Below are 23,189 nucleotides of genomic sequence, written 5' to 3'. Positions count from 1 at the left end.
CTCTTCTGCACACCACTGTTGTAATGTGTGTTCAGAGATGCTCTTCTGCACACCACTGTTGTAATGTGTGGTTATCTGCGTTACTGTCACCTTCCTGTCAGCTTTGACCAGCCTGGCCCTTCTCCTCTGATGTCTCTCATTAACAAGGCGTTTCTGCCCACAGAACTGCTGCTCACTGGATGTTTTTTTGTTTTTCGCACCATTCTCCGCAAACTCTAGAGACTGTTGTGTGTGGAAATCCTCGGAGATCAGCAGTTTCTGGGATACTTAAACCAACCTGTCTGGCATCAACAATCATTCCATGGTGAAAGTTACTTGAATTACATTTATTCCTCACTCTGACATTTGGTTTGAACAAATCTTTTGACCACATCTGCATGCTTTTATGCACTTAGTTGCTGCCACGTGATAGGCTGATTAAATATTTGCTTTAACAAGCTGGTGTACCTAATAAAGTGCTCACTGAGTGTAGTTCAGTCCAGTTTCAGTCTGAGAAACAAGATCAGCTTTGTGTAGTCACAAAAACGATTCCCTGTATTAAAATTATTTAATTCTTATTGCTGGTCCCTGGGGATCTTTCAATAGGCCTCAGAAGTCATGTCATCATTCCCTGAAATATCTATGGTTTGTTAGCATTTGTGCATATATGAAAAAATAATGCTTTTCATCCAATTTTCATTGTCTAAAACAATTTTGTTTAATTTTTAAAAGCACCAATTAAGTGGTTAGCAACCTGACACCCAACATCAACATCACGCACACAGCTGCATCTGGCTGTATTTTCAGTAACAATTCATGCATGTAGCCGATGGCTATTACTCATTCATGTAATAAATCATGTTTTTCTGCTTCGTATAATTGTATATATCTTCGGAGGTATCACTATTCTTGTTATTGCTGGTGTTCCTGAAGTTATTTGAGTCATTGTTTTACATATCTTTGCTGGCTAAAGGAAGCATTGACTAGCCTGGGAACATATAAATGGAATATAAAAGGGTCGACTAGCTTGCTCAGTGGACCTGAATAAAAACGTCCATGTTAATGATTAAATCTGAAATTACAGACTGAGACAGGCCCCGCCCCTCACTGGCAGTAGAAGGTGAGCACGTTGCACTGGTTCCCGCGGATAAGAAGGGTGGGGCAGTGCAGGCCAGAGCTCAGGGTGTCCAGCCAGGCCATGTAGAGCGCACTGGGGCAGTCCGTCTGCGGCACAGGGAGGGTCCTGCACACAGAGCCAGAACACATCACACCACACACTCGCACACTTACAGGTGAAGTTGAAAGATTACATACACCTGAGTCAAATCCATTCCCTGTCTTATGTCAGGATCACAACTTTGTTTTAAGAATGTGAAATGTCAGAATGATAGTCGAGAGAATAATTTGTTTCAGCTTTTATTTCTTTCATCACATTCCCATCACATTTACATATAATGCACAATACTAAGAGAGTGTATGTGTCTTATGGTAGCATTGCCTTTATATTGTGTAACTTGGGTCAGACGTTTCGGGTCGCCTTCCACAAACTTCTCACAATAATGGCTGGAGTTTTGGCCCGTTCCTCCTGACAGAATTGGTGTAGCTGAGTCAAGTTTGTAGGTTCCTTGCTCACACATGTTTTTTCAGTTCTGCGCATACATTTTTGATTGGATTGAGGTCAAGACTTCAGGATGTGATGGCCACTCCAATACCTTGACTTTGTTTTCCTTATATTTTGCTGCAAATTTGGAAGAATGCTTTGGGTCATTGTCCATTTGGAATAGCCATCTGTGTCTAAGCTTTAACTTCCTGACTGATGTCTTGAGATGATGCTTCAATATATCCACATAATTTTCCTTCCTCATGATGCCATCTATTTTATGAAGTGCACCAGCCCCTCCTGCAGCTGAGCACCCCATTACATTACATTACATTAAAGCACCTTAACCACTATGCTACACTACACTACACTACACAACGCTGTGCTACACTATGCTGCACTACACTACGCTATGCTATGCTACGCTACACTATTATACACTACACTATGCTATGCTACGCTACACTATGCTACACTACACTATGCTACACTCTGCTACACTACACTCCGCTATGCTATGCTATGCTACCCTACGCTATGCTACACTACCCTATGCTGTGCTATGCTACACTACGCTAAACAACACTACACTACACTATGCTATGCCTAACAACACTACGCTACACTATGCTATGCTACACTACGCTACGCTATACTATGCTATGCTGCACTATGCTATGCTATGCTATACTTCACTACGCTACACAACGCTATGCTACCCTACGCTACGCTACAGGCCCCCACAGCATGCTCCTGCCCCTGTGCTTCATGGCTGGGATGGTGTTCTTCGGCTTGCAACCCTCACCAAACATAACAATTATTGTCATTATGGCCAAATAGTTCAGGTTTTGTTTCATCAGACCAAAGGACATTTATCCAAAAATGAAGATCTTTGCCCCCATGTGCAGCTGCAGACTGTAGTCTGGCTTTTTTGTGGCGGTTTTGGAGTAGCGGCTTCTTCCTTTCAGGTTATGTCGAGATAGAACTGTTTTACTGTGGATATAGATACTTTTGCACCTGCTCCCTCCAGTATCTTACTGTTGTTCTGCGATTGATTCAAAACAGGTTAATCTCTAGGACACAGAATGCGTCTCCTTCCTGAGCAGCATGATGGCTGCGTGGTCCCATGGCGTTTCTACTTGCGCACGGCTGTTTGTACAGACAAACGTGGTACCTTCAGGCATTCGGAAATTGTTCCCCAGGATGAACCAGACTTGTGGAGGTCCACAATTTATTTTCTGAAGTCTTGATTCAGATTTCTTTAGATTGTCCCATGATGTCAAGCAAAGAGGCACTCTCAGAAGTTTCTAAATCACATAATTTTCTGGAATTTTCCAAGCTGTTTAAAGGCACAGTCAGCTTAGTGAATGTAAACATCTGACCCACTGGAATTGTGATTTAGTGAAGTAAAAGTGAAATAATCTGTCTGTAAACAATCGTTACAAAAACTACTTGTGTCATGCACAAAATAGATGTCCTAACCAACTTGCCAACATGATAGTTTTCTGACGTCAACTTAAGTGGACTCATACACACACTCACACACACACTTACACACACTCACACTCACACACACTCATACACAGATACACACACTCTCACACACACACACACTCATACACTTATACACACACTCATACACTTATACACACACTCACACACACGCATACACACGCATACACACTCATACACACTCATACACACTCATACACACTCATACACACTCATACACACTCATACACACTCATACACACACATACACACACTCATACACACTCACACACACACTCTCACACACACACACACTCATACACTTATACACACACTCACACACACGCATACACACTCATACACACTCACACACACTCATACACACTCACACACACTCATACACACTCATACACACACATACACTTATACACACACTCACACACACGCATACACACTCATACACACTCACACACACTCATACACACTCACACACACTCATACACACGCATACACACGCATACACACTCACACACACTCATACACACACATACACATACACAGCAGTGATATTCTGTTGATACTCACACTAGGACCAGTGCTGCATTCTGGGAGTTCTTGCGAATAATCTCATTCAGCCTCACCTTCCTCTCCGACTGCGGAGAGAATGAGACTCAGAGTGAGAAACACTGCAGAGACAATGAGACAGTTTCTCACTCTATCAGGCACTCAGAACGGGGGATCCAATAGTGAGACCACAACGGTAGGTTGGTGCAGCAAGGGTCAATAGCCAGTAAAAAAATTATAGCAGGGATAAGGATAAACAGATGTATTGAGGATAATCCAAAGAATAGTCGTGGTCACAGGCAATTGGTCTTAAACGGGCTAATTAAACAGAAACACAATCCAGAAACGAATGTCGATAAACAGAAACAGGTCGAAAAACTACAGGTCAGAACAAGACAGAAGGAATAAGCTAAACTCGATGGTCGGGGACAAAATAGATCAAAACAGGTATATATACACAGGTAACGAGAGTGAATGGGAATCAGGTGGGGAAACAATCAGGAAATGAAACAGGTGAAATGAATGAAGTGACAGGGAGACTATGGTGTGCATGGAGGTAACAAAAACATGAAAAAGCTAACAACATAGGCAGACGACAGAACATGAAAAACACAAAACCCTGCAGAGAGAATGAGACACAGAGTGAGAAACACCTCCCCTTAAATCAAACAACCACTCTAAAAACACAGCAGTACAGGAAGGCAGGTGTGATGTTTTCTATCCACGTACACACTCACTCATAAACACTCTGTCATGCACACACATTCACACACACATACATACTCTCACACACATTCTCACACACACGCTCACACATCCAAACACACATGCTCACACATACACACACCTTCAGTCGGAGAGCCTCCAGCTCCTTGTCAGACACTTTCCAGGGGCAGTCTCTCTTTAACTGTGGCAGTGCGGCCTCGCCGTGCTGTCCCTCCCTCAGCCTGAAGGGGGCGATAACGTCCTCAAACCTCTTCAGGCTGTGAGTCAAGAAGAGGACAGCCATTCCAGGCGAGCTTCACAATGCGCAGGGTTCTGTGTTTAGGGGGGTGTAGCCTCAGTGTGGGGGTGTGGCTTCACAATGTGGGGCTGTGGCCTTGATGTGGGGGTGTGGCTTCACATTGGAGGTGTGGCCTTGGTGTGGGGGTGTGTCCACGGCATGTGGGTGTGGTTCACGGTGGGGGTGTGGCCTTGGTGTGAGGGTGTGGCTTCACGTTGGGGGTGTGGCCTAGGTGTGGGGGTGTGGCCTCCCTATGGGGTGTGGCTGTACTCACTTTTTGGCGTTGGGGGGCCGTTCACTGTCTGTCATCACAATGACATCATGGATGTCCAGGCGAAATTTCTGCAGCAGCAAGACCATCCTGAAGACAATCAATTAAATCATCACACAAAATCAAGTAGCCAATCAAATCACAGCACTCGTAGCAATCCGGTGCCACACCATTGTTCTCATCTGGAACCAATAAAACAGTTTACAGCATTAACCCTGTTACTAAGGGCCTGAAGCATTAACCCTGTTACTGAGGGAGTGTAGCATTAACCCTGTTACTGAGGGAGTGCAGCATTCACCCTGTTACTGAGGGCCTGTAGCATTAACCCTGTTACTGAGGGAGTGCAGCATTAACCCTGTTACTGAGGGAGTGCAGCATTAACCCTGTTACTGAAGGTGTGTAGCATTAACCCTATTACTGAGGGAGTGCAGCATTAACCCTATTGCTACGGGGAGTGCAGCATTAACCCTGTTACTGAGGGACTGCAACATTAACCCTGTTACTTAGGGCCTGTAGCATTAACCCTGTTACTGAGGGGAGTCCAGCATTAACCCTGTAACTGAGGGACTGCAACATTAACCCTGTTACTGAGGGAGTGCAGCATTAACCCTGTTACTGAGGGCCTGCAGCATTAACCCTGTTACTTAGGGCCTGTAGCAGTAATCCTGTTACTGAGGAGAGTGCAGCATTAACCCTGTTACTGAGGGCCTGAAGCATTAACCCTGTTACTGAGGGAGTGTAGCATTAACCCTGTTACTGAGGGAGTGCAGCATTCACCCTGTTACTGAGGGCCTGTAGCATTAACCCTGTTACTGAGGGAGTGCAGCATTAACCCTGTTACTGAGGGAGTGCAGCATTAACCCTGTTACTGAAGGTGTGTAGCATTAACCCTATTACTGAGGGAGTGCAGCATTAACCCTATTGCTACGGGGAGTGCAGCATTAACCCTGTTACTGAGGGACTGCAACATTAACCCTGTTACTTAGGGCCTGTAGCATTAACCCTGTTACTGAGGGGAGTCCAGCATTAACCCTGTAACTGAGGGACTGCAACATTAACCCTGTTACTGAGGGAGTGCAGCATTAACCCTGTTACTGAGGGCCTGCAGCATTAACCCTGTTACTTAGGGCCTGTAGCAGTAATCCTGTTACTGAGGAGAGTGCAGCATTAACCCTGTTACTGAGAGAGTGCAGCATTAACCATGGTACTGAGGGCCTGTAGCATTAACCCTGTTACTGAGGCCCTGTAGCATTAACCCTGTTACTGAGGGAGTGCAGAATTAACCCCGTTACTGAGGTAGTGCAGCATTAACCCTGTTACTGAGAGAGTGCAGCATTAACCCTGTTACTGAGAGAGTGCAGAATTAACCCTTTTACTGAGAGAGTGCAGCATTCACCCTGGTACTGAGGGCCTGCAGCATTTACCCTGTTACTGAGAGAGTGCAGCATTAACCCTGTTACTGAGGGAGTGCAGCATTAACCCTGTTACTGATGGAGTGCAGCATTAACCCTGTTACTGAGGGAGTGCAGCATTAACCCTGTTACTGAGGGAGTGCAGCATTAACCCTGTTACTGAGGGGAGTGCCCCATTAACCCTGTTACTGAGGGGAGTGCAGCATTAACCCTGTTTCCAAGGGGAGTGCAGCATTAACCCTATTACTAAGGGGAGTGCAGCATTAACCCTGTTACTAAGGGCCTGTAGCATTAACCCTGTTACTGAGGGCCTGCAGCATTAACCCTGTTACTGAGGGGAGTGCAGCATTAACCCTGTTACTGAGGGAGTGCAGCATTAACCCTGTTACTGAGAGAGTGCAGCATTAACCCTTTTACTGAGAGAGTGTAGCATTAACCCTGTAACCGAGGGCCTGCAGCATTTACCCTGTTACTGAGAGAGTGCAGCATTAACCCTGTTACTGAGGGGGTGCAGCATTAACCCTGTTACTGATGGAGTGCAGCATTAACCCTGTTACTGAGGGAGTGCAGCATTAACCCTGTTACTGAGGGAGTGCAGCATTAACCCTGTTACTGAGGGGAGTGCCCCATTAACCCTGTTACTGAGGGGAGTGCAGCATTAACCCTGTTTCTAAGGGGAGTGCAGCATTAACCGTATTACTAAGGGGAGTGCAGCATTAACCCTGTTACTAAGGGCCTGTAGCATTAACCCTGTTACTGAGGGCCTGCAGCATTAACCCTGTTACTGAGGGGAGTGCAGCATTAACCCTGTTACTGAGGGAGTGCAGCATTAACCCTGTTACTGAGAGAGTGCAGCATTAACCCTTTTACTGAGAGAGTGTAGCATTAACCCTGTAACCGAGGGCCTGCAGCATTTACCCTGTTACTGAGAGAGTGCAGCATTAACCCTGTTACTGAGGGGGTGCAGCATTAACCCTGTTACTGAGGGCCTGTAGCATTAACCCTGTTACTAAGGGAGTGCAGCATTAACCCTGTTACTGAGGGAGTGCAGCATTAACCCTGTTAGTAAGGGGAGTGCAGCATTAACCCTATTACTGAGGGAGTGCAGCATTAACCCTATTGCTAAGGGGAGTGCAGCATTAACCCTGTTACTGAGGGACTGCAACATTAACCCTGTTACTTAGGGCCTGTAGCATTAACCCTGTTACTGAGGGAGTGCAGCATTAACCCTGTTACTGAGGGCCTGCAGCATTAACCCTGTTACTGAGAGACTGCAGCATTAACCCTGTTACTTAGGGCCTGTAGCAGTAATCCTGTTACTGAGGAGAGTGCAGCATTAACCCTGTTACTGAGAGAGTGCAGCATTAACCATGGTACTGAGGGCCTGTAGCATTAACCCTGTTACTGAGGCCCTGTAGCATTAACCCTGTTACTGAGGGAGTGCAGAATTAACCCCGTTACTGAGGTAGTGCAGCATTAACCCTGTTACTGAGAGAGTGCAGCATTAACCCTGTTACTGAGGGAGTGCAGCAGTAACCCTGATACTGAGGGGGTGCAGTATTAACCCTGTTACTGAGGGGAGTGCACCATTAACCCTGTTACTGAGGGGAGTGCACCATTAACACTGGTACTGAGGGAGTGCATCATTAACCCTGTTACTGAGAGAGTGCAGCATTAACCCTGTTACTGAGGGAGTGCAGCAGTAACCCTGATACTGAGGGGGTGCAGTATTAACCCTGTTACTGAGGGGAGTGCACCATTAACCCTGTTACTGAGGGGGTGCAGTATTAACCCTGTTACTGAGGGGAGTGCACCATTAACCCTGTTACTGAGGGGAGTGCACCATTAACCCTGTTACTGAGGGCCTGTAGCATTTACCCTGTTACTGAGAGAGTGCAGCATTAACCCTGTTACTGAGGGAGTGCAGCATTAACCCTGTTATTAAGGGGAGTGCAGCATTAACCCTGTAACTGAGGGCCTGCAGCATTTACCCTGTTACTGAGAGAGTGCCCCATTAACCCTGTTACTGAGGGGAGTGCAGCATTAACCCTGTTACTGAGGGGAGTGCACCATTAACCCTGTTACTGAGGAAGTGCAGCATTAACCCTGTTACTGAGGGACTGCAACATTAACCCTGTTACTTAGGGCCTGTAGCATTAACCCTGTTACTGAGGGGAGTGCAGCATTAACCCTGTTACTGAGAGAGTGCAGAATTAACCCTTTTACTGAGAGAGTGCAGCATTCACCCTGTTACTGAGGGCCTGCAGCATTTACCCTGTTACTGAGAGAGTGCAGCATTAAGCCTGTTACTGAGGGAGTGCAACATTAACCCTGTTACTGATGGAGTGCAGCATTAACCCTGTTACTGAGGGAGTGCAGCATTAACCCTGTTACTGAGGGGAGTGCCCCATTAACCCTGTTACTGAGGGGAGTGCAGCATTAACCCTGTTACTGAGGGGAGTGCAGCATTAACCCTGTTACTGAGGGAGTGCAGCATTAACCCTGTTACTGAGAGAGTGCAGCATTAAGCCTGTTACTGAGGGAGTGCAGCATTAACCCTGTTACTGATGGAGTGCAGCATTAACCCTGTTACTGAGGGAGTGCAGCATTAACCCTGTTACTGAGGGGAGTGCACCATTAACCCTGTTACTGAGGGGAGTGCAGCATTAACCCTGTTACTGAGGGGAGTGCACCATTAACCCTGTTACTGAGGGGAGTGCACCATTAACCCTGTTACTGAGGGCCTGTAGCATTTACCCTGTTACTGAGAGAGTGCAGCATTAACCCAGTTACTGAGGGAGTGCAGTGTTAACCCTGTTACTGAGGGAGTGTAGCATTAACTCTGTTACTGAGGGAGTGTGGCATTAACCATATTACTGAGGGCCTGTAGCATTACCCATGTTACTGAGGGAGTGCAGCATTAACCCTGTTACTGAGGGAGTGCAGCATTAACCCTGTTACTGAGGGAGTGCAGCATTAACCCTGTTACTGAGGGAGTGGAGAATTAACCCTGTTACCGAGGGAGTGCAGCATTAACCCTGTTACTGAGGGAGTGCAGCATTAACCCTGTTACTAAGGACCTGTAGCATTAACCCTGTTACTGAGGGCCTGAAACATTAACCCTGTTACTGAGGGAGTGGAGCATTAACCCTGTTACTGAGGGAGTGCAGCATTAACCCTGTTACTGAAGGCCTGTAGTATTAACCCTATTACTGAGGGAGTGCAGCATTAACCCTTTTTCTAAGGGGAGTGCAGCATTAACCCTGTTACTAAGGAGCTGCAGCATTAACCCTGTTACTGAGGGCCTGTAGCATTAACGCTGTTACTGAGGGAGTGCAGCATTAACCTTGTTACTAAGGACCTGCAGCATTAACCCTGTTACTGAGGGCCTGTAGCATTAACCCTGTTACTGAGAGAGTGCAGCATTAACCCTGTTACTGAGGAAGTGCAGCATTAACCCTGTTACTGAGGGACTGCAACATTAACCCTGTTACTTAGGGCCTGTAGCATTAACCCTGTTACTGAGGGGAGTGCAGCATTAACCCTGTTACTGAGAGAGTGCAGAATTAACCCTTTTACTGAGAGAGTGCAGCATTCACCCTGTTACTGAGGGCCTGCAGCATTTACCCTGTTACTGAGAGAGTGCAGCATTAAGCCTGTTACTGAGGGAGTGCAGCATTAACCCTGTTACTGATGGAGTGCAGCATTAACCCTGTTACTGAGGGAGTGCAGCATTAACCCTGTTACTGAGGGGAGTGCCCCATTAACCCTGTTACTGAGGGGAGTGCAGCATTAACCCTGTTACTGAGGGGAGTGCAGCATTAACCCTGTTACTGAGGGAGTGCAGCATTAACCCTGTTACTGAGAGAGTGCAGCATTAACCCTTTTACTGAGAGAGTGTAGCATTAACCCTGTAACCGAGGGCCTGCAGCATTAACCCTATTACTAAGGGGAGTGCAGCATTAACCCTGTTACTAAGGGCCTGTAGCATTAACCCTGTTACTGAGGGCCTGCAGCATTAACCCTGTTACTGAGGGGAGTGCAGCATTAACCCTGTTACTGAGGGAGTGCAGCATTAACCCTGTTACTGAGAGAGTGCTGCATTAACCCTTTTACTGAGAGAGTGTAGCATTAACCCTGTAACCGAGGGCCTGCAGCATTTACCCTGTTACTGAGAGAGTGCAGCATTAACCCTGTTAGTGAGGGAGTGGAGCATTAACCCTGTTACTGAGGGAGTGCAGCATTAACCCTGTTACTGAAGGCCTGTAGCATTAACCCTATTACTGAGGGAGTGCAGCATTAACCCTATTACTGAGGGAGTGCAGCATTAACCCTGTTACTAAGGACCTGCAGCATTAACCCTGTTACTGAGGGAGTGCAGCATTAACCTTTTTACTGAGAGAGTGTAGCATTAACCCTGTAACCGAGGGCCTGCAGCATTTACCCTGTTACTGAGAGAGTGCAGCATTAACCCTGTTACTGAGGGAGTGCAGCATTAACCCTGTTACTGAGGGAGTGCAGCATTAACCCTGTTACTGAGGGACTGCAACATTAACCCTGTTACTTAGGGCCTGTAGCATTAACCCTGTTACTGAGGGGAGTGCAGCATTAACCTTGTTACTGAGGGAGTGCAGCATTAACCCTGTTACTGAGGGCCTGTATCATTAACCCTGTTACGGAGGGAATGCACCATTAGCCCTGTTACTGAGGGAGTGCAGTGTTAACCCTGTTACTGAGGGAGTGTAGCATTAACTCTGTTACTGAGGGAGTGTGGCATTAACGATATTACTGAGGGCCTGTAGCATTACCCATGTTACTGAGGGAGTGCAGCATTAACCCTGTTACTGAGGGAGTGCAGCATTAACCCTGTTACTGAGGGAGTGCAGCATTAACCCTGTTACTGAGGGAGTGGAGAATTAACCCTGTTACTGAGAGAGTGCAGCATTAAGCCTGTTACTGAGGGAGTGCAACATTAACCCTGTTACTGATGGAGTGCAGCATTAACCCTGTTACTGAGGGAGTGCAGCATTAACCCTGTTACTGAGGGGAGTGCCCCATTAACCCTGTTACTGAGGGGAGTGCAGCATTAACCCTGTTACTGAGGGGAGTGCAGCATTAACCCTGTTACTGAGGGAGTGCAGCATTAACCCTGTTACTGAGAGAGTGCAGCATTAAGCCTGTTACTGAGGGAGTGCAGCATTAACCCTGTTACTGATGGAGTGCAGCATTAACCCTGTTACTGAGGGAGTGCAGCATTAACCCTGTTACTGAGGGGAGTGCCCCATTAACCCTGTTACTGAGGGGAGTGCAGCATTAACCCTGTTACTGAGGGGAGTGCACCATTAACCCTGTTACTGAGGGGAGTGCAGCATTAACCCTGTTACTGAGGGGAGTGCACCATTAACCCTGTTACTGAGGGGAGTGCACCATTAACCCTGTTACTGAGGGCCTGTAGCATTTACCCTGTTACTGAGAGAGTGCAGCATTAACCCAGTTACTGAGGGAGTGCAGTGTTAACCCTGTTACTGAGGGAGTGTAGCATTAACTCTGTTACTGAGGGAGTGTGGCATTAACCATATTACTGAGGGCCTGTAGCATTACCCATGTTACTGAGGGAGTGCAGCATTAACCCTGTTACTGAGGGAGTGCAGCATTAACCCTGTTACTGAGGGAGTGCAGCATTAACCCTGTTACTGAGGGAGTGGAGAATTAACCCTGTTACCGAGGGAGTGCAGCATTAACCCTGTTACTGAGGGAGTGCAGCATTAACCCTGTTACTAAGGACCTGTAGCATTAACCCTGTTACTGAGGGCCTGAAACATTAACCCTGTTACTGAGGGAGTGGAGCATTAACCCTGTTACTGAGGGAGTGCAGCATTAACCCTGTTACTGAAGGCCTGTAGTATTAACCCTATTACTGAGGGAGTGCAGCATTAACCCTTTTTCTAAGGGGAGTGCAGCATTAACCCTGTTACTAAGGAGCTGCAGCATTAACCCTGTTACTGAGGGCCTGTAGCATTAACGCTGTTACTGAGGGAGTGCAGCATTAACCTTGTTACTAAGGACCTGCAGCATTAACCCTGTTACTGAGGGCCTGTAGCATTAACCCTGTTACTGAGAGAGTGCAGCATTAACCCTGTTACTGAGGAAGTGCAGCATTAACCCTGTTACTGAGGGACTGCAACATTAACCCTGTTACTTAGGGCCTGTAGCATTAACCCTGTTACTGAGGGGAGTGCAGCATTAACCCTGTTACTGAGAGAGTGCAGAATTAACCCTTTTACTGAGAGAGTGCAGCATTCACCCTGTTACTGAGGGCCTGCAGCATTTACCCTGTTACTGAGAGAGTGCAGCATTAAGCCTGTTACTGAGGGAGTGCAGCATTAACCCTGTTACTGATGGAGTGCAGCATTAACCCTGTTACTGAGGGAGTGCAGCATTAACCCTGTTACTGAGGGGAGTGCCCCATTAACCCTGTTACTGAGGGGAGTGCAGCATTAACCCTGTTACTGAGGGGAGTGCAGCATTAACCCTGTTACTGAGGGAGTGCAGCATTAACCCTGTTACTGAGAGAGTGCAGCATTAACCCTTTTACTGAGAGAGTGTAGCATTAACCCTGTAACCGAGGGCCTGCAGCATTAACCCTATTACTAAGGGGAGTGCAGCATTAACCCTGTTACTAAGGGCCTGTAGCATTAACCCTGTTACTGAGGGCCTGCAGCATTAACCCTGTTACTGAGGGGAGTGCAGCATTAACCCTGTTACTGAGGGAGTGCAGCATTAACCCTGTTACTGAGAGAGTGCTGCATTAACCCTTTTACTGAGAGAGTGTAGCATTAACCCTGTAACCGAGGGCCTGCAGCATTTACCCTGTTACTGAGAGAGTGCAGCATTAACCCTGTTAGTGAGGGAGTGGAGCATTAACCCTGTTACTGAGGGAGTGCAGCATTAACCCTGTTACTGAAGGCCTGTAGCATTAACCCTATTACTGAGGGAGTGCAGCATTAACCCTATTACTGAGGGAGTGCAGCATTAACCCTGTTACTAAGGACCTGCAGCATTAACCCTGTTACTGAGGGAGTGCAGCATTAACCTTTTTACTGAGAGAGTGTAGCATTAACCCTGTAACCGAGGGCCTGCAGCATTTACCCTGTTACTGAGAGAGTGCAGCATTAACCCTGTTACTGAGGGAGTGCAGCATTAACCCTGTTACTGAGGGAGTGCAGCATTAACCCTGTTACTGAGGGACTGCAACATTAACCCTGTTACTTAGGGCCTGTAGCATTAACCCTGTTACTGAGGGGAGTGCAGCATTAACCTTGTTACTGAGGGAGTGCAGCATTAACCCTGTTACTGAGGGCCTGTATCATTAACCCTGTTACGGAGGGAATGCACCATTAGCCCTGTTACTGAGGGAGTGCAGTGTTAACCCTGTTACTGAGGGAGTGTAGCATTAACTCTGTTACTGAGGGAGTGTGGCATTAACGATATTACTGAGGGCCTGTAGCATTACCCATGTTACTGAGGGAGTGCAGCATTAACCCTGTTACTGAGGGAGTGCAGCATTAACCCTGTTACTGAGGGAGTGCAGCATTAACCCTGTTACTGAGGGAGTGGAGAATTAACCCTGTTACCGAGGGAGTGCAGCATTAACCCTGTTACTGAGGGAGTGCAGCATTAACCCTGTTACTAAGGACCTGTAGCATTAACCCTGTTACTGAGGGCCTGAAGAATTAACCCTGTTACTGAGGGAGTGGAGCATTAACCCTGTTACTGAGGGAGTGCAGCATTAACCCTGTTACTGAAGGCCTGTAGTATTAACCCTATTACTGAGGGAGTGCAGCATTAACCCTTTTTCTAAGGGGAGTGCAGCATTAACCCTGTTACTAAGGACCTGCAGCATTAACCCTGTTACTGAGGGCCTGTAGCATTAACGCTGTTACTGAGGGAGTGCAGCATTAACCTTGTTACTAAGGACCTGCAGCATTAACCCTGTTACTGAGGGCCTGTAGCATTAACCCTGTTACTGAGAGAGTGCAGCATTAACCCTGTTACTGAGGAAGTGCAGCATTAACCCTGTTACTGAGGGACTGCAACATTAACCCTGTTACTTAGGGCCTGTAGCATTAACCCTGTTACTGAGGGGAGTGCAGCATTAACCCTGTTACTGAGAGAGTGCAGAATTAACCCTTTTACTGAGAGAGTGCAGCATTCACCCTGTTACTGAGGGCCTGCAGCATTTACCCTGTTACTGAGAGAGTGCAGCATTAACCCTGTTACTGAGGGAGTGCAGCATTAACCCTGTTACTGATGGAGTGCAGCATTAACCCTGTTACTGAGGGAGTGCAGCATTAACCCTGTTACTGAGGGGAGTGCCCCATTAACCCTGTTACTGAGGGGAGTGCAGCATTAACCCTGTTTCTAAGGGGAGTGCAGTATTAACCCTATTACTAAGGGGAGTGCAGCATTAACCCTGTTACTAAGGGCCTGTAGCATTAACCCTGTTACTGAGGGCCTGCAGCATTAACCCTGTTACTGAGGGGAGTGCAGCATTAACCCTGTTACTGAGGGAGTGCAGCATTAACCCTGTTACTGAGAGAGTGCAGCATTAACCCTTTTACTGAGAGAGTGTAGCATTAACCCTGTAACCGAGGGCCTGCAGCATTTACCCTGTTACTGAGAGAGTGCTGCATTAACCCTGTTACTGAGGGAGTGGAGCATTAACCCTGTTACTGAGGGAGTGCAGCATTAACCCTGTTACTGAAGGCCTGTAGCATTAACCCTATTACTGAGGGAGTGCAGCATTAACCCTTTTTCTAAGGGGAGTGCAGCATTAACCCTGTTACTAAGGACCTGCAGCATTAACCCTGTTACTGAGGGCCTGTAGCATTAACCCTGTTACTGAGGGAGTGCAGCATTAACCTTGTTACTAAGGACCTGCAGCATTAACCCTGTTACTGAGGGAGTGCAGCATTAACCCTGTTACTGATGGAGTGCAGCATTAACCCTGTTACTGAGGGAGTGCAGCATTAACCCTGTTACTGAGGGGAGTGCACCATTAACCCTGTTACTGAGGGCCTGCAGCATTAACCCTGTTACTGAGGGGAGTGCAGCATTAACCCTGTTACTGAGGGAGTGCAGCATTAACCCTGTTACTGAGGGAGTGGAGCATTAACCCTGTTACTGAGGGAGTGCAGCATTAACCCTGTTACTGAAGGCCTGTAGCATTAACCCTATTACTGAGGGAGTGCAGCATTAACCCTTTATCTAAGGGGAGTGCAGCATTAACCCTGTTACTAAGGACCTGCAGCATTAACCCTGTTACTGAGGGCCTGTAGCATTAACCCTGTTACTGAGGGAGTGCAGCATTAACCTTGTTACTAAGGACCTGCAGCATTAACCCTGTTACTGAGGGAGTGCAGCATTAACCCTGTTACTGATGGAGTGCAGCATTAACCCTGTTACTGAGGGGAGTGCACCATTAACCCTGTTACTGAGGGCCTGCAGCATTAACCCTGTTACTGAGGGGAGTGCAGCATTAACCCTGTTACGGAGGGAGTGCAGCATTAACCCTGTTACTGAGGGAGTGGAGCATTAACCCTGTTACTGAGGGAGTGCAGCATTAACCCTGTAACTGATGGCCTGTAGCATTAACCCTATTACTGACGGAGTGCAGCATTAACCAATTTTCTAAAGGGAGTGCAGCATTAACCCTGTTACTAAGGACCTGCAGCATTAACCCTGTTACTGAGGGCCTGTAGCATTAACCCTGTTACTGAGGGAGTGCAGCATTAACCTTGTTACTAAGGACCTGCAGCATTAACCTTGTTACTGAGGGCCTGTAGCATTAACCCTGTTACTGAGGGAGTGCAGCATTAACCCTGTTACTGATGGAGTGCAGCATTAACCCTGTTACTGAGGGAGTGCAGCATTAACCCTGTTACTGAGGGGAGTGCACCATTAACCCTGTTACTGAGGGGAGTGCAGCATTAACCCTGTTTCTAAGGGGAGTGCAGCATTAACCCTGTTACTGAGGGGAGTGCAGCATTAACCCTGTTACTGAGGGGAGTGCAGCATTAACCCTGTTTCTAAGGGGAGTGCAGCCTTAACCCTATTACTAAGGGGAGTGCAGCATTAACCCTGTTACTGAGGGCCTGTAGCATTAACCCATTTACTGAGGGCCTGCAGCATTAACCCTGTTACTGAGGGAGTGCAGCATTAACCCTGTTACTGAGGGAGTGGAGCATTAACCCTGTTACTGAGGGAGTGCAGCATTAACCCTGTTACTGAAGGCCTGTAGCATTAACCCTATTACTGAGGGAGTGCAGCATTAACCCTGTTACTAAGGACCTGCAGCATTAACCCTGTTACTGAGGGAGTGCAGCATGAACCCTGTTACTGAAGGCCTGTAGCATTAACCCTATTACTGAGGGAGTGCAGCATTAACCTTGTTACTAAGGACCTGCAGCATTAACCCTGTTACTGAGGGCCTGTAGCATTAACCCTATTACTGAGAGAGTGCAGCATTAACCCTGTTACTGAGGGAGTGCAGCATTAACCCTGTTACTGAGGGACTGCAACATTAACCCTGTTACTTAGGGCCTGTTGCATTAACCCTGTTACTGAGGGGCCTGCAGCATTAACCCTGTTACTGAGGGAGTGCAGCATTAACCCTGTTACTGAGGGAGTGGAGCATTAACCCTGTTACTGAGGGAGTGCAGCATTAACCCTGTTACTGAAGGCCTGTAGCATTAACCCTATTACTGAGGGAGTGCAGCATTAACCCTTTTTCTAAGGGGAGTGCAGCATTAACCCTGTTACTAAGGACCTGCAGCATTAACCCTGTTACTGAAGGCCTGTAGCATTAACCCTATTACTGAGGGAGTGCAGCATTAACCCTGTTACTAAGGACCTGCAGCATTAACCCTGTTCCTGAGGGAGTGCAGCATTAACCCTGTTACTGAAGGCCTGTAGCATTAACCCTATTACTGAGGGAGTGCAGCATTAACCCTGTTTCTAAGGGGAGTGCAGCATTAACCCTGTTACTAAGGACCTGCAGCATTAACCCTGTTACTGAGGGCCTGTAGCATTAACCCTGTTACTGAGGGAGTGCAGCATTAACCTTGTTACTAAGGACCTGCAGCATTAACCCTGTAACTGAGGTCCTGTAGCATTAACCCTATTACTGAGAGAGTGCAGCATTAACCCTGTTACTGAGGGATGCAGCATTAACCCTGTTACTGAGGGACTGCAACATTAATCCTGTTACTTAGGGCCTGTAGCATTAACCCTGTTACTGAGGGAGTGCAGCATTAACCTTGTTACTAAGGACCTGCAGCATTAACCCTGTAACTGAGGTCCTGTAGCATTAACCCTGTTACTGAGAGAGTGCAGCATTAACCCTGTTACTGAGGGATGCAGCATTAACCCTGTTACTGAGGGACTGCAACATTAACCCTGTTACTTAGGGCCTGTAGCATTAACCCTGTTACTGAGGGGAGTGCAGCATTAGCCCTGTTACTGAGAGAGTGCAGCATTAACCCTTTTACTGAGAGAGTGCAGCATTAACCCTGTTACTGAGGGACTGCAACATTAACCCTGTTACTTAGGGCCTGTAGCATTAACGCTGTTACTGAGGGGCCTGCAGCATTAACCCTGTTACTGAGGGAGTGCAGCATTAACCCTGTTACTGAGGGAGTGGAGCATTAACCCTGTTACTGAGGGAGTGCAGCATTAACCCTGTTACTGAAGGCCCGTAGCATTAACCCTATTACTGAGGGAGTGCAGCATTAACCCTTTTTCTAAGGGGAGTGCAGCATTAACCCTGTTATTAAGGACCTGCAGCATTAACCCTGTTACTGAAGGCCTGTAGCATTAACCCTATTACTGAGGGAGTGCAGCATTAACCCTGTTACTAAGGACCTGCAGCATTAACCCTGTTACTGAGGGAGTGCAGCATTAACCCTGTTACTGAAGGCCTGTAGCATTAACCCTATTACTGAGGGAGTGCAGCATTAACCCTGTTTCTAAGGGGAGTGCAGCATTAACCCTGTTACTAAGGACCTGCAGCATTAACCCTGTTACTGAGGGCCTGTAGCATTAACCCTGTTACTGAGGGAGTGCAGCATTAACCTTGTTACTAAGGACCTGCAGCATTAACCCTGTTACTGAGGGCCTGTAGCATTAACGCTGTTACTGAGAGAGTGCAGCATTAACCCTGTTACTGAGGGATGCAGCATTAACCCTGTTACTGAGGGACTGCAACATTAACCCTGTTACTGAGGGGAGTGCCCCATTAACCCTGTTACTGAGGGGAGTGCAGCATTAACCCTGTTTTTAAGGGGAGTGCAGCATTAACCCTATTACTAAGGGGAGTGCAGCATTAACCCTGTTACTGAGGGCCTGCAGCATTAACCCTGTTACTGAGGGGAGTGCAGCATTAACCCTGTTACTGAGGGAGTGCAGCATTAACCCTGTTACTGAGAGAGTGCAGCATTAACCCTTTTACTGAGAGAGTGTAGCATTAACCCTGTAACCGAGGGCCTGCAGCATTTACCCTGTTACTGAGAGAGTGCAGCATTAACCCTGTTACTGAGGGAGTGGAGCATTAACCCTGTTTCTGAGGGAGTGCAGCATTAACCCTGTTACTGAAGGCCTGTAGCATTAACCCTATTACTGAGGGAGTGCAGCATTAACCCTTTTTCTAAGGGGAGTGCAGCATTAACCCTGTTACTAAGGACCTGCAGCATTAACCCTGTTACTGAGGGCCTGTAGCATTAACCCTGTTACTGAGGGAGTGCAGCATTAACCTTGTTACTAAGGACCTGCAGCATTAACCCTGTTACTGAGGGAGTGCAGCATTAACCCTGTTACTGATGGAGTGCAGCATTAACCCTGTTGCTGAGGGAGTGCAGCATTAACCCTGTTACTGAGGGGAGTGCCCCATTAACCCTGTTACTGAGGGCCTGCAGCATTAACCCTGTTACTGAGGGGAGTGCAGCATTAACCCTGTTACTGAGGGAGTGCAGCATTAACCCTGTTACTGAGGGAGTGGAGCATTAACCCTGTTACTGAGGGAGTGCAGCATTAACCCTGTTACTGAAGGCCTGTAGCATTAACCCTATTACTGAGGGAGTGCAGCATTAACCATTTTTCTAAGGGGAGTGCAGCATTAACCCTGTTACTAAGGACCTGCAGCATTAACCCTGTTACTGAGGGCCTGTAGCTTTAACCCTGTTACTGAGGGAGTGCAGCATTAACCTTGTTACTAAGGACCTGCAGCATTAAGCCTGTTACTGAGGGCCTGTAGCATTAACCCTGTTACTGAGGGAGTGCAGCATTAACCCTGTTACTGATGGAGTGCAGCATTAACCCTCTTACTGAGGGAGTGCAGCATTAACCCTCTTACTGAGGGGAGTGCAGCATTAACCCTGTTACTGAGGGGAGTGCAGCATTAACCCTGTTTCTAAGGGGAGTGCAGCATTAACCCTATTACTAAGGGGAGTGCAGCATTAACCCTGTTACTGAGGGCCTGTAGCATTAACCCATTTACTGAGGGCCTGCAGCATTAACCCTGTTACTGAGGGAGTGCAGCATTAACCTTGTTACTAAGGACCTGCAGCATTAACCCTGTTACTGAGGGAGTGCAGCATTAACCCTGTTACTGATGGAGTGCAGCATTAACCCTGTTGCTGAGGGAGTGCAGCATTAACCCTGTTACTGAGGGGAGTGCACCATTAACCCTGTTACTGAGGGCCTGCAGCATTAACCCTGTTACTGAGGGGAGTGCAGCATTAACCCTGTTACTGAGGGAGTGCAGCATTAACCCTGTTACTGAGGGAGTGGAGCATTAACCCTGTTACTGAGGGAGTGCAGCATTAACCCTGTTACTGAAGGCCTGTAGCATTAACCCTATTACTGAGGGAGTGCAGCATTAACCATTTTTCTAAGGGGAGTGCAGCATTAACCCTGTTACTAAGGACCTGCAGCATTAACCCTGTTACTGAGGGCCTGTAGCTTTAACCCTGTTACTGAGGGAGTGCAGCATTAACCTTGTTACTAAGGACCTGCAGCATTAACCCTGTTACTGAGGGCCTGTAGCATTAACCCTGTTACTGAGGGAGTGCAGCATTAACCCTGTTACTGATGGAGTGCAGCATTAACCCTGTTACTGAGGGAGTGCAGCATTAACCCTCTTACTGAGGGGAGTGCAGCATTAACCCTGTTACTGAGGGGAGTGCAGCATTAACCCTGTTTCTAAGGGGAGTGCAGCATTAACCCTATTACTAAGGGGAGTGCAGCATTAACCCTGTTACTGAGGGCCTGTAGCATTAACCCATTTACTGAGGGCCTGCAGCATTAACCCTGTTACTGAGGGAGTGCAGCATTAACCCTGTTACTGAGGGAGTGGAGCATTAACCCTGTTACTGAGGGAGTGCAGCATTAACCCTGTTACTGAAGGCCTGTAGCATTAACCCTATTACTGAGGGAGTGCAGCATTAACCCTGTTACTAAGGACCTGCAGCATTAACCCTGTTACTGAGGGAGTGCAGCATTAACCCTGTTACTGAAGGCCTGTAGCATTAACCCTATTACTGAGGGAGTGCAGCATTAACCTTGTTACTAAGGACCTGCAGCATTAACCCTGTTACTGAGGGCCTGTAGCATTAACCCTGTTACTGAGAGAGTGCAGCATTAACCCTGTTACTGAGGGAGTGCAGCATTAACCCTGTTACTGAGGGACTGCAACATTAACCCTGTTACTTAGGGCCTGTTGCATTAACCCTGTTACTGAGGGGCCTGCAGCATTAACCCTGTTACTGAGGGAGTGCAGCATTAACCCTGTTACTGAGGGAGTGGAGCATTAACCCTGTTACTGAGGGAGTGCAGCATTAACCCTGTTACTGAAGGCCTGTAGCATTAACCCTATTACTGAGTGAGTGCAGCATTAACCCTTTTTCTAAGGGGAGTGCAGCATTAACCCTGTTACTAAGGACCTGCAGCATTAACCCTGTTACTGAAGGCCTGTAGCATTAACCCTATTACTGAGGGAGTGCAGCATTAACCCTGTTACTAAGGACCTGCAGCATTAACCCTGTTACTGAGGGAGTGCAGCATTAACCCTGTTACTGAAGGCCTGTAGCATTAACCCTATTACTGAGGGAGTGCAGCATTAACCCTGTTTCTAAGGGGAGTGCAGCATTAACCCTGTTACTAAGGACCTGCAGCATTAACCCTGTTACTGAGGGCCTGTAGCATTTACCCTGTTACTGAGGGAGTGCAGCATTAACCTTGTTACTAAGGACCTTCAGCATTAACCCTGTTACTGAGGGCCTGTAGCATTAACCCTGTTATTGAGAGAGTGCAGCATTAACCCTGTTACTGAGGGATGCAGCATTAACCCTGTTACTGAGGGACTGCAACATTAACCCTGTTACTTAGGGCCTGTAGCATTAACCCTGTTACTGAGGGGAGTGCAGCATTAACCCTGTTACTGAGAGAGTGTAGCATTAACCCTTTTACTGAGAGAGTGCAGCATTAACCCTGTTACTGAGGGCCTGTAGCATTAACCCTGTAACTGAGGGAGTGCAGCATTAACCCTGTTACTGATGTAGTGCAGCATTAACCCTGTTACTGAGGGAGTGCAGCATTAACCCTGTTACTGAGGGGAGTGCACCATTAACCCTGTTACTGAGGGGAGTGCAGCATTAACCCTGTTTCTAAGGGGAGTGCAGCATTAACCCTATTACTAAGGGGAGTGCAGCATTAACCCTGTTACTGAGGGCCTGTAGCATTAACCCTGTTACTGAGGGTCTGCAGCATTAACCCTGTTACTGAGGGAGTGCAACATTAACCCTGTTACTGAGGGGAGTGCTGCATTAACCCTGTTACCGAGAGAGTGCAGCATTAACCCTGTTACTGAGGAGAGTGCAGGTGGTCTAACAAATAAACATCAGGTGAGAAACATGAAAGGGCAATCATACAATAAGAGGGATACATGAAAACGCGGGACTGGATTCACAAAGACACACATGTAATACAAACGGCTCCAGACTAGGGAGTGGACAATTGCACAGAGTTAATTGCACAGGGGTGGCCTGTAGTGTAGTGGTTAAGGTAAATGATTGGGACCCGCAAGGTTGTTGGTTTGATCTCCGGTGTGGCCGCAGTAATATCCGCACAGCTGTTGGGCCCTTGAGCAAGGCCCTTAACCCCGCATTGCTACAGGGGAGGATTGTCTCTTGCTTTAATCAACTGCACGTTGCTCTGGATTAGAGCGTCTGGCAAATGGTATTAATGTAATGTAATGTAAAAGTTAAGGAACACAGTGATAGGGGAGAGCAAGTGCGAACACTTTGCTGAATCAAGGCAAGTAATTAAAGATAGAACAAGGAGGCGGGGTTATAGAGAAGTATAGAAGTTGAGAGTTAGTCTGTTAGTCATGTGATTAAACTACGAATACCAAAAACAAGTGAATGTTAGTTTGTTTGTTAGACGAACATATTAGTGTGTTCATATAATTAGTACTGTACAAATTCTGTTGGTTGGGATTAGTATATTAGCGCTACAAACATGAAATGGAGAGAAAGCAGGAAGTAAGAAAAGGAATCGAGGGAAACACCCGAATAGTGGAGCACGCAGACAGGAAGTGACTCAGGATCAGAAACATTCAGACTCAGACATCACAGGGGAAGACGAGTGCAAAGACTAGGATAGGTTTATTACTAATGATTACCAATTACCTCGTTAACTTGTCAATCCTCCACACCTGATTTCCATTCTCTTGCTGCTCTCAAGCTAATTGTCTCCACCTGTCTTCACCTGCATATAAAGCTCAGTTTCATGTCTTGTCATTTGTTGCCTTCTGTT

The 23,189-nt window shown here is 47.2% G+C and overlaps 1 protein-coding gene across 1 annotated transcript in view; it reads right to left on the bottom strand.

The window, feature by feature from the left end:
• Nucleotides 1–857: 857 nt before the first annotated feature.
• LOC133120298 (solute carrier family 12 member 3-like) overlaps nt 858–23,189 on the bottom strand; it is a 66,824-nt gene continuing 44,492 nt past the window's right edge. Inside the window, exons 23-26 of the mRNA XM_061230290.1 lie at nt 4,912–4,998; nt 4,482–4,617; nt 3,656–3,723; nt 858–1,222 (exon numbers count right to left, since the gene is read on the bottom strand). Coding sequence (XP_061086274.1) covers nt 1,084–1,222; nt 3,656–3,723; nt 4,482–4,617; nt 4,912–4,998 — 430 coding nt within the window. The 3' untranslated portion in view covers nt 858–1,083. The remainder of the gene's footprint in view (nt 1,223–3,655; nt 3,724–4,481; nt 4,618–4,911; nt 4,999–23,189) is intronic.

The sequence above is a fragment of the Conger conger genome, unplaced genomic scaffold (assembly GCF_963514075.1).
Source record: "Conger conger unplaced genomic scaffold, fConCon1.1 SCAFFOLD_88, whole genome shotgun sequence".
Taxonomy (NCBI): domain Eukaryota; kingdom Metazoa; phylum Chordata; class Actinopteri; order Anguilliformes; family Congridae; genus Conger; species Conger conger.
The sequence above is the reverse complement of the archived record's forward strand: the minus strand, read 5'-3'. Positions and strand labels throughout refer to the sequence as shown.